Source organism: Phoca vitulina, unplaced genomic scaffold (assembly GCF_004348235.1).
Source record: "Phoca vitulina isolate PV1807 unplaced genomic scaffold, GSC_HSeal_1.0 scaffold94, whole genome shotgun sequence".
NCBI classification, from domain to species: Eukaryota; Metazoa; Chordata; class Mammalia; order Carnivora; family Phocidae; genus Phoca; species Phoca vitulina.
Window position 1 is genome coordinate 1,927,014 of NW_022589797.1, and position 12,248 is coordinate 1,939,261.

Here is a 12,248-nt window from a genome sequence, read left to right on the forward strand (position 1 = left end):
AGATAATTCCCCTAATTATATAAATACATTTATATACATGTATTAATCTGCTTAGGCTGCCATAATAAAATGCCATAGACTGGGTGCTTAAACAGCAGAAATCTATTTTCTCACAGTTTCTGGAGGCTGAGAAGTCAAAGATCAAGGTTCTGGCAGGGTTCAATTTCTAGTGACAGCGATCCTACCTTAAAAATGGCAACCTTCCTGCTGTGTCCTCACGTGGTAGAGAGAGCTTTGGTGTCTCTTCCTCTTTTTAAAAGGGTACCTGTCCTATTAGATTAGGGCCCCCCATGACCTCATTTAACGTTTAACACCTCCTCACAGGTTCTCTCTCCAAATACAATCACATTAGGGGTTAGGGCTTCAACATATGAATTTTAGGGGAACACAATTCAGCCCACAGCATTCCACCTCTGGCCCCCTAAAAATTCATGTCTTTATCACATGCAAAATACATTTTTTCCATCCCATCAGCTCCACAAGTCTTAAATCCAGATCAATCCTAAAGTCTAAAGTCTCGCTTAAATAGCAACTAATTAGATATGAGTGAGATTCCAGGTATGATTCATCCTGAGGCAAAATCCCTCTCCAGCTGTGAACCTGTGAAACCAAACAAGTTACAGACTCCCAAAATACAATGGTGGGAGGGAGAGGCATAAGAGAGATTCCCATTCTACAAGAAAGAAAAAGAAAAGAAGGAAGGGCTGATGGGTCCCAAGCAAGTCCAAAACCTAGCAAGGGAAGTTACATTAGATCTTAAGGCTGTAGAATAATTCCCTTTGGTTGATGTCCCAACTTCCAGACCCACTGGGGTAGGCACCATCACCCCCACAGTTCTCCAGTATAGCTCTGCCCCCATGGCTCTTTTCAGTGGCCTCCCTCTGAAACAGAAGGAAACAGCATCCCACTGGGCCTGTGCTGGGAGTGGCAGCCCTGATATTCTCTGAATCACCTTCCAGGTCATTCCTTTCTTCAAGAAAAGCACATGTTCATAGCCAAATAATGCTATGGGCTGATCCTGCAGAATCCAAGAAGTCCAAGAGTCTTCATTCCTTCCTTCTTTGTCCCTGTTAGTTGAAACTGGCATATATACACACATATACAGAAAATTTTATATACTTTTTAAAAGATTTTATTTTTAAATAATCTCTACACCCAACATCGGGCTTGAATTTACAACCCCAAGATCAAGAGTCCTCTGACATTCCTCTAAGCCAGCCAGCTGCCCCAGTTTTATATACTTTTTAATGTAAAGTTTTTGTTTTTTTTTTTTAAGATTTTATTTTATTTTGAAAGAGAGAAAGTGTGTAAGTGGGGAGGGGTTGAGGGAGAGGGAGAGAATCCCAAGCAGGCTTGATCTCACTACCCTGAGATCATGACCTGAGCTGAAATCAAGACTGGGATGCTTAACCAACTGACCCACCCAGGGGCCCCTTTAAAATTTCATAAACAGTCCCTTTTATTATTCAGAGCATAATTTTAAATTAATGCATAATACTCAGTCTTGTGATTATCATTTACTATTAACTATATCATTTTTAAACTTTATTTAAATATTCTGTAATCAACATCTTTATAAACAAATGTTTATCTGCTTTTTGATGAAAGTCCCAAAAATTGAACTGTTGAATCGAATGATTTTTTTTTTCTTTTAAAAGATTTATTTATTTATTTATTTGACAGAGAGAGACACAGCGAGAGAGGGAACACAAGCAGGGGGAGTGGGAGAGGGAGAAGCAGGCTTCCTGCCGAGCAGGGAGCCCGATGCGGGGCTCGATCCCAGGACCCTGGGATCAAGACCTGAGCCGAAGGCAGACGCTTAATGACTGAGCCACCCAGGCACCCCTCGAATGATTTTCTAATTGGAAAAAAATATACCACTGTCATAAATGACCAAAAAGGCAAGGATTTTTTTTATTAAAGTCTATTAAAAAGTCAGGACAACCAAATAAAATGTGTGATTCCTGACTGGATCATACAGTGGAGGAAAAAAGAGCTATAAAAATATTTGGGGGACAATTGGGGAATTCTTAATATGCACTTTTTATTAGATAATATTACTATGTCAGTGTTAAACTTCTCAATTCTGATCATGGTAGTTTGGTTATGTAGACTGTCCTAGCTGTAAGGAGATACATGCTGATGTGCCATGAAGTCTGAAGATTATATCAAAATGATTCAGAAAATATATATATTTTTGTGTATGTATATACAGAGAAAGAGATAAAGACATGAGAGAGAGGTGGAAACAAGTGAGAGCAAATGTGGCAAAATGTTTCCCACTGAATCTAGTAAACGGTAAATGGGTGCTTATTATACTGTGCTTTCAACTTTCATTTTAAATTTTTCAAAATAATATGAGGGAATAATCAAAAGATAGGAACAGACTATTCACAGAAAAATATATTAGCCAATAAACATTTGAAAATTATTAAACTTGATTTTTTTTTAAGATTTCATTTATTTTTTATTTGTCAGACAGAAAGAGCAAGCACAAGCAGGGGGAGTGGCAGGCAGAAGGAGAAGCAGGCAGACGGAGAAGCGGGCAGGGGGAGAAGTGGGCTTGAGCCCGCTGAGCAAGGAGTCCGATACAGAACTTGACCCCAGGACCCTGGGATCAGGACCTGAGCTGAAGGCAGACGCTTGACTGACTAAGCCACCCAGGCGCCCCAAACCTGTTGATTATTTATGGCCTTTTATTTCCACCAGCTCTCTTGGCATTTGATCTCTAATCACTTCAACTGCACTTCATCAAATGGGTGCAGGAAGGAATGGGAAGTGAAACTTCAATCGCTCCATTTCACATCTCATTAGCAGTCCTGGAGAAAGGTTTAAAACATTAAAAAGGTCAGGGGCGCCTGGGTGGCTCAATCGTTGGGCGTCTGCCTTCGGCTCAGGTCATGATCCCGGGGTCCTGGGATCAAGCCCCGCGTCGGGCTCCCTGTTCAGTGGGGAGTCTGCTTCTCCCTCTCCCTCTGCCTGCTGCTCCCCCTGCTTGTGCTCCCTCTCTCTCTCTGTCAAAAAAAAAAAAAAGATTAAAAAGGTCAGGGGTGCCTGGGTGGCTCAGTCGGTTAAGCAACTGACTCTTGATTTCAGCTCAGGTCATGACCTCAGGGTTATGAGATCAAGCCCCACATGGGGCTCTGCTGGTCATGGAGCCTGCTTAAGAATCTCTCTCTCGGGGTGCCTGAGTGGCTCAGTCATTAAGCGTCTGCCTTCGGCTCAGGTTATGATCCCGGGGTCCTGGGGTCGAGTCCCACATCGGGCTGCCTGCTCAGCGGGAAGCCTGCTTCTCCCTCTCCCACTGCTTGTGTTCCTGCTCTTGCTATCTCTGTCTCTGTCAAATAAATAAATAAAATCTTTAAAAAAAAAAAAAGAATCTATTTCTCTCTCTCTCCCCCTTGGCCCCTCCCCTCCCCCCCACACACACACTCAAAAAAAATTTTTTTTTAAAGATTTAAAAGATCAAAATTAGCTCATTACTATGAGTTCTGGAAAGGACCTATAGACTTTAATTCACAACCTGGTTTTCAATTCAGATTCTTCTGGTCTCCTATGACTCTAAATGTTTGATAAATTTAAAGTCCTATATGGGAAAAAAAAAGTTAGCAATAAGTCATATGAAAAATAGCAAACTTTCTTTAAAGAAAGAAAACATGTTGAGGTCTGCCATTGGTCTTACCTTTTATCAGGAAAGCAGCCTATAAAATGGAAGACAACCAATGGATTTACAAACCTTGAATGGAAGTTTTCCTTATCAGAAACACTATGAAGGTTATAATGGTTCCAAGCATAGGCTATGGAGTCAGGTTGTCTGTGTTAGATTACTTACTTCACCACCTACTACCTATGTGATTTGTGGCAAATTACTCAATCTCTTTATGCCTCAGTTTCCTCATCTGAAAAATGGGACAACAGTAAAAACTATGTCTTAGGGTTATTGTGAAGGATAAATTAGTACATTTTAGTTCTGATAGCAGCATCTGGCATACTGTAAGACCTCAAAATATGTTAGTTACTATGGTTCTTATTATTACCACTATTGCTACAATAACTACTACAACTACCACTTTCAACCAGCAGTGGCTAAGAGTTTGGCATTTGGTTCCAAAAAACCATAGTAACACAAAAGAAGCACAAAACACACACACACACCCTTGAAAAAGTGAAAGACAACAGACTCCAAGTCCTTTAGTGTCTCCTCAGGCTATTTTGAGAGAAACTGAGAAGGCAGAACTATACCAACAATACACAGCTCATTTCAAGAATGAATCTTTGTAGTCTGAATAAATTAATCTCGAGAGAAATGACAAATTCACTCAATTATTTATCAAACTTCATTGAGGCTTACTATACTATGTATCAGGTATTGAGAAAGAGTCTAGAAATATAAACTAGGAGAATGTCTATGCCTATAAAAACTTTGTGTTCTTGTCAAAGAAATATTCATAGATTATAATATATAACGAGTTATATGATGAACGTATGCATAGGTTACTATGGAAGCAGAGGAGACACCTAAGCTACACATGGGGGAAGGAGGAAACAGCAAGAAGATTTCCCATGGGTGATGACATTTAAACTGAGCTTTAAAGAACAGTAACAGGGGCGCCTGGGTGGCTCAGTTGGTTAAGCGACTGCCTTCAGCTCAGGTCATGATCCTGGAGTCCCGGGATCGAGTCCCGCATCAGGCTCCCTGCTCAGCGGGGAGTCTGCTATTCCCTCTGACCCTCCCCCCTCTCATGCTCTCTCTATCTCATTCTCTCTCTCAAATAAATAAATAAAAAATCTTTTAAAAAAATAAAGAAAGAACAGTAACAGGTAGGGGCGCCTGGGTGGCTCAGTCGTTAAGCGTCTGCCTTCGGCTCAGGTCGTGATCCCAGGGTTGTGGGATCGAGCCCCGCATTGGGCTCCCTGCTCAGCGGGAAGCCTGCTTCTCCCTCTCCTGCTCCCCCTGCTTGTGTTCCCTCTCTCGCTGTTTCTCTCTCTGTCAAATAAATAAATAAAACCTTAAAAAAAAAAAAAAAAGAACAGTAACAGGTAAACAGGATAAAATGGTAAAAATCATTCCTCCATGGTAAAAGCGTGCAAATGGAGATAAAAGATGAGCACCATTGCCCAGCCTACAGCCACACAAAACCAAAAGGACTCTTCATAAAGCTAACGATTAGACAGCCACTGGAGATATGGGCCTGAATAGGTGTGCTTCCAGAACATCTTTTGTTTACATCTCCACCCTCCCCAACTCAAAAAAAGCCATGTTTCGAGAACTGACAGAAAGTTGTGATTAACGACATTCAGAGACAAATTTCTCACTTACAACACTGGGCGGCAGCACTGGGCAATGGCTTCCTCTGGCTTTCTTCTTGAATCGAATACTAGAAACAGAAAGGAGAAAGAGAAAAAAAAAACACAGGTAAGAGGCCCAAATACAGGGCGGGAAAAACAATCACAGCTACTTGTAAAAAGGTTTAGCGTTTGACTAGAGTTAAAGTTTTATTGAACAGAAACAAGTCATCCTGCTGATTTCCCTGTATGATCCTGACATATAGGCCAGACTATGAAATATGGCCCTTGCCCAATATAACAGGCTAAAGCAGGACAGCAGAGAGACTGTTTTGACCAAGGGAACCTAGGTATGTACCAGCTCTGCCAGGCAGCTGTAGAAGGCTTAGAGGAGCCTTAGAGTGCTTAGGAAACATTCTTCTGAATTTTCTTATGGATAACGTAAAGATTTTCCTCATTTGGGTGATGGAACTGAAGACCTCTCTGAAACGGAGTTTTCTCATCTTTAAAAACGTAATAGTGCTTCTTCCCTCACAAGGTCATGTGGGAAGTGATATTACTTATTTAAGCATGTAATGCAACATCTAATACCTACTAGAGTCCCCTTCCCACTTATATTCTAGCCTCCCCAACCCAACACCACCATCACAACCAAAAAAACAAATACATATTACTGAAGTCATTAAAAAAAAAAAAAGAGGAAGTTCTATAAAAGGGAGCAGAACTAAATGCAAGTCTTGAGGATGGGCAAGATTTGTAAAGGCAAAACAAGAAGAGAAAGGCATAAACAAAGTTAACATAGGTACAAGTCCAAAACACAGAATAGTTTGATCAGAGCCTACTGGAGGATTCAAGACATAATTTGGTCCAGCAATTTGCAAATATTAGATCTAGAGTTCTCATCCTGACTCTGCCACTTATTATTATGCTCTGCTGTACTGGGCAAGACAAAACTCTCTAACACTGTGAATGAATGAGTCACTCATTCAGGAGATAGTTCTTTTTTTTTTTTTTCCTCTATTTATTTATTTTTTTGATGTAGTGTTCCATGATTCATTGTTTGCGTATAACATCCAGTGCTCCATTCAATACATGCCCTCTTTAATACCCACCACCAGGCTAACCCATCCCCCCACCCCCCTCCCCTCTAGAACCCTCAGTTTGTTTCTCAGAGTCCATAGTCTCTCATGGTTCGTCTCTCCCTCCAATTTCCCCACCTTCATTTTTCCCTTCCTACTATCTTCTTTTTTTTTTTTTTAACATAGAATGTATTGTTTCAGAGGTACAGGTCTGTGATTCATCAGTCTTACACAATTCACAGCACTCACCATAGCACATACCCTTCCCAATACCTATCACCCAGCCACCCCATCCCTCCCACCCCCCACCACTCCAGCAACCCTCAGTTTGTTTCCTAAGATTAAGAATTCCTCATATCAGTGAGATCATATGATACATGTCTTTCTCTGATTGACTTATTTCGCTTAGCATAATACCCTCTAGTTCCATCCACGTCATTGCAAATGGCAAGATTTCGTGGGTTTTTTTGATGGCTGCATAATATTCCACTGTATATATATACACCACATCTTCTTTATCCATTCATCTGTTGATGGACATCTTGGCTCTCCCCATAGTTTGGCTATGTGGACATTGCTGCTATAAACACTGGGTGCATGTACCCCTTCAGATCACTACATTTGTATCTTTGGGGTAAATACCCAGTAGTGCAATTTCAGCAGATAGTTCTTGAGTACCCATTATGTACAAAGGCCTTGACAGAGTTTGTATATCATGGTAAAGAGTTTGGATTTTATTCTAGTGTATTGGGAAGCCATTTATAATTTTAAACACAAAAGGGTTATGACTTGAATTGAATACACTTTTTTTTTAAGATTTTTTTTTTTTTTTTGACAGAGAGAGAGAGAGAGAGCTAGAGAGGGAACACAAGCAGGGAGGAGTGGGAGAAGGAGGCTCCCAAGCAGGGAGCCCGATGCAGAGCTTGATCCCTGGACCCTGGGATCATGACCTGAACTGAAGGCAGATGCCCAATGACTGAGCCACCCAGGTGCCCCTTGATTACACTTTAAAAGTCTTTCTGGCTGCTGTGTGAGGTGAACTATAGGGAATAAGAAGGAAAGACTAATTACTGCAATAATCCAGACAAAGGTTTATGGTGGCTTACATAGGAGTATTAATGGTAAAGGGCATTTCAAGTAGTTGAATACAAAATACAAAACAGTTTTGTACATAAATATACTTTTATATGTGAAGTACTTTACCAGCAATAAACTATGATGCAAATATCAGAGGTAGATACTGCTATTACTAATTCCAATAGGGAATAATGTGAAGTCAAGCACAACTTAAACAATAGTAATAGTAAATCTGCCAATCATAAAAATGCTCAAAAAGTTCTTGAAGGTTAAGCAACCTACCACTCCAAAGTAAAAAACGGACTTAGTTATAAATAGTAACCATTACAAATGATGATGATCTTTGTAGGCAGTACACAGATCTAACAGTGAGAAAATTCTGAAACTTAATTTTTAATTTTTTTTAAGTAGGCTCCACACCCAACATGGGGCTTGAACTCACAACCCTGAGATTAAGAGTCACGCGCTCTGACTGAGCCAGCCAGGAACCCCCAAAATTCTGTAACTTTAAATATTAAACTAGAATAATTCAAATTTAAAAGATGAGAGTAGAGGGATGCCTGGGTGGCTCAGTTGGTTAATCATCTGCCTTCGGCTTGGGTCATGATCCCGGAATCCTGGGATCAGGTCCCCATCGGGTTCCTTGCTCAGCGGGGAGCCTGCTTCTCCCTCTGCCTACCTCTCCCCCTGCTTGTGCTCTCCCTCTGTGACAAAAAATAAATTCTTTAAAAAAAAAAAAAAAAAGAGAGAGAGACAAGAGTAGATATTTTCAGAAGACATATTTCATGAATATCCTACAGGCTCAAAGCAGAAAGACGAAGACCAACTAAAACCTAATTAAAAATATTAAGAGAGCTAAGGAAAAATCTATTATACATATGTACCAAAAAAAAAAAAACCCAGAGGGGCACCTAGCTGTCTCAGTCAGTAGAACATACTCTTGATCTCAGGGCCGTGAGTTTGAGCCCCACATTGGGGGTAGAGTTTATTTAAATTAAAAAAAAAAAAAAAAAAACCATACACATCTCCCCCAGGAAAACAAAAACTCCTAGATAATTATATCCAATCTCATCATGAATATAAATGGAAAAATCCGAAAGAGATTACTAAACTAAATCCATCACATATTATTTATCCATAATATGTAAGTGTTGTAATGTTACTATGTAAATAGATATGTATATGTGTGCATATGCATGTATATTGCTATATAAATGGCCATATATCATAACCAGTTGTGCTTTAAATGCAAGGATAGTTTAATATCAGAAAATCTGTTAATGTAATTCAACACAATACACAGATTAAAGAAAAACTTTGTGGCCTAATGGATGCAGAAAGCCTTGATAAAATCCCTTACCTTTTCATGACAAAAATTCTTAGACAAGAAAATAGAATTTCCTTAATCTGATAAAGTACCTATCAAAATCTATAGCAAACATCATACTTTAGGATTTAGTAAGTATTCCCCTTATGGTCAGGATAAAAAAAAAAAAGGTTCCCACTTTCACTCCAAGTATTAAAAATTACACTGGATGTTTTATGCAATTAACTTTTTAAAATAAGGGAACAGCAAAAACAAGCAAAGTCTGAGAAAATGACCGGCCAAGAGATGACAACTAAATGTAACACAATGTCCTGGATGAGATCCTGACACACAAAAAAGGCATGAAGTAAACACTAAGGAAACTTGAAAAAACCATGACTTTTCATTTTATTTGTAGTTAATAAAATATAATAAAACATTAACTTTTAAGTTCATAATAACATATCAATATTTCTTCATTAATTATAACAAATGTACTATACTAATGTATGATGTTAATAAGAGGTACAACTATAGGGAGGGGGTGAAAAAGAGGTAATAAGGAAACTCTGTAGCATCTGTTCAGTATTTCTTTTTCTGTTTTTTTGGGTTTTTTTAAGATTTTATTTAATTATTTGACAGAGAGAGTGCATAAGCAGGGGGAATGGGAGAGGAAGAAGCAGGCTCCCTGCTGAGCAGAGAGCCTGACGGGCGCTTCATCCCAGCACCCTGAGATCACGACCTGAGCCAAAGGCAGATGCTTAACCAACTGAACCACACGGGCGCCCCCTGTTCAGCATTTCTATAAATCCACAACTGCTGTAAAAAAATAAAGTCTATTAATAAAAATATATGTATAAAACTTCAAATGCTAAAAAAATAAAGCATAAAGATTGGAAAGAGATTAAAAACTATTATTATTTTCAAAGATGTGGAAACTAGTTACATAAAAAAATCTAAGAGAATCTCAACTAGTAAAACTATTAAGAATTGCAGAAAAAATAAACTATTGGGACTACATCAAAATAAAAAGCTTCTAGGGCACCTGGCTGGCTCAGTTGATAGAGCATGGGACTCTTGACCTCAGGGTCATGAGTTCAAAGAACTTACCTTAAAAAATTAAGTATTTTTTTAAAAATAAAAAGCTTTGGGATACCTGGGTGGCTCAGTTGGTTAAGCATCTGCCTTCAGCTCAGATAAAGATCCCAGGGTCCTGGGATTGAGTCCCGCATCAGGCTCCTTGCACACAGGGAGCCTGCTTTCCCCTCTGCCTGCCACTCTCCTCACTTGTGCTGGCGCACATGCGCATGCTCCGTCTTTCTGACAAATAAAAAAATAAAATCCTCTAAAAAATTAAAAATAAATAAATAAAAAGCTTCTGCAGAGCAAAGGAAAAAAATCAACAAAGAGACAACCTACTGAATAGGAGAAGATATTTGCAAATGACATATCCAATAAGGGGTTAGTATGCAAAACATATAAAGAACCTCTACAACTCAACACCAAAAAAATAACCCAATTAAAAAACAGGGAGAAGACATGAACCGACATTTCTTCAAAGAAGATATCCAGATGACAAACAGACACATGAAAAGATGCTCAACATCACTTATCATCAGGGAAATGCAAATCAAAACAATGAGATATCACCTCACACCTATCAGAATGGCTAAAATCAAAAACACAAGAAACAAGTGTTGGCAAGGATGTGGAGAAAAAGAAACCCTCGGGCACTGTTGGTTGGGAATGCAAACTGGTATAGCCACTGTGGAAAACAGTATAGAGGTTCCACAAAAAGTTAAAAATAGAACTACCATATGATCCAGCAATTCCACCATTGAGTATTTACCCAAAGAGTGTGAAAACACTAATTCAAAAGGTTATATGTACCCCTATGTTTATAGCAGCGTTATTTACAATAGCCAAATTATGGAAGTAACCCGTGTCCATAGACAGATGAATGGATAAAAAAGATGTAGTATATATACACAATGGAGTATTAATCAGCCACAAAAAAGAATGAAATCTTGCCATTTGCAACAACATGGATGGATCTAGAGAGTATAATGCTAAATGAAATAAGTCAAAGAAAGACAAATACCATGTGATTTCACTCAAATGTGGAATTTAAGAAACAAATGAACAACAACAAAAGAGACAAAAAAACAGACTCTTTTTTAATACTTTATTTATTTATTTGACAGAGAGGGAGATAGCGAGAGCAGGAACACAGGCAGGGGGAGTCGGAGAGGGAGAAGCAGGCTTCCCGCTGAACAGGGAGCCTGATATGGGTGGGGCTCGATCCCAGAACCCCAGGATCATGACCTGAGCCAAAGGCAGATGCTTAATGACTGAGCCACTTAGGCGCCCCAAACAGACTCTTAAATACAGAGAACAAACTGATGGTTATCAGAAGAGAGTTGGCGGGGTGGGGAATAAGCTAGGTGAAGGGGATTAAGGGTACACTTATCATGATGAGCACAGAGTAATACCTAGAATTGTTCAAGCACTATACTGTACACCTGAAACTAATATAAGGTTGTGTGTTAATAATACTGGAATTAAAATAAAATTTAAAAAGTTGCCGAATAAGGTCAATACTAAAAATGAGCACCAAAGCATTGCCTTATAACAGCAATGAACTATTAGAAAATGTAATTTTTGTTTGTTTTATTTTGTTTTTATTAACATATAATGTATTATTTGTTTCAGGGGTACAAGTCTGTGACTCATCAGTCTTTTCTTTTTTTTTTTAAAGATTTTATTTATTTATTTGACAGAGAGAGAGACAGCGAGAGAGGGAACACAAGCAGGGGGAGCGGGAGAGGGAGAAGCAGGCTTCCCACGGAGCAGGGAGCCCGATGCGGGGCTCGATCCCAGGACCCTGGGATCATGACCCGAGCCGAAGGCAGACGCTAACGACTGAGCCACCCAGGCGCCCCTGTGACTCATCAGTCTTACACAATACACAGGGCTCACCACAACAGTAATGAACTATTAGAAAATCTAATTTTTTTAAAAAAAAACATGATTAGGAATAAATATCTAACAAAAGAAATGCAAAACCTACACGGAGAAAACAGGTTTCCCTTTACAGTACTTCTCATACTTTAACACTTACATATTTATTTCATTTCCTGCTTATTGTCTGTTTCCTTCTATTCGATCTATGAGAACAGGGATCTTTGTTTAACCTCTGACCTTTACCAAGCATCTGAAACAATGCCTGGTATTTAGTGTTTGGTTACGTTATTTGTTGAGTAAATGAATGAATGGATGTCACCAATAAACAGAGAAATACAAATTAAAACAATAATGGCCTAAACCCATTAATTAGCAAAAATTTTTAATCTGGTAATATCAAGTATCAGTAAGTATACAGAGAAGCAGGAAAATCGAATATAAATTGGTACGATTATTTTGGAGAACAATTTACCAATATCTAGTAAAACTGAACAGAGCATATCCAACAACCAAAAAATTCTACTTTTCTCGGTATA

At 39.0% G+C, this 12,248-nt stretch overlaps 1 protein-coding gene across 6 annotated transcripts in view; it reads right to left on the minus strand.

Moving 5' to 3' along the window:
• Positions 1-12,248, minus strand: part of UNC13B (unc-13 homolog B) — a 217,069-nt gene that overhangs the window by 128,263 nt on the left and 76,558 nt on the right. For all 6 annotated transcript variants that reach the window (XM_032396862.1, XM_032396860.1, XM_032396865.1 and 3 more), the window contains exon 7: positions 5,321-5,378. In XM_032396862.1, the coding sequence (XP_032252753.1) occupies positions 5,321-5,378 (58 nt within the window). The remainder of the gene's footprint in view (positions 1-5,320; positions 5,379-12,248) is intronic.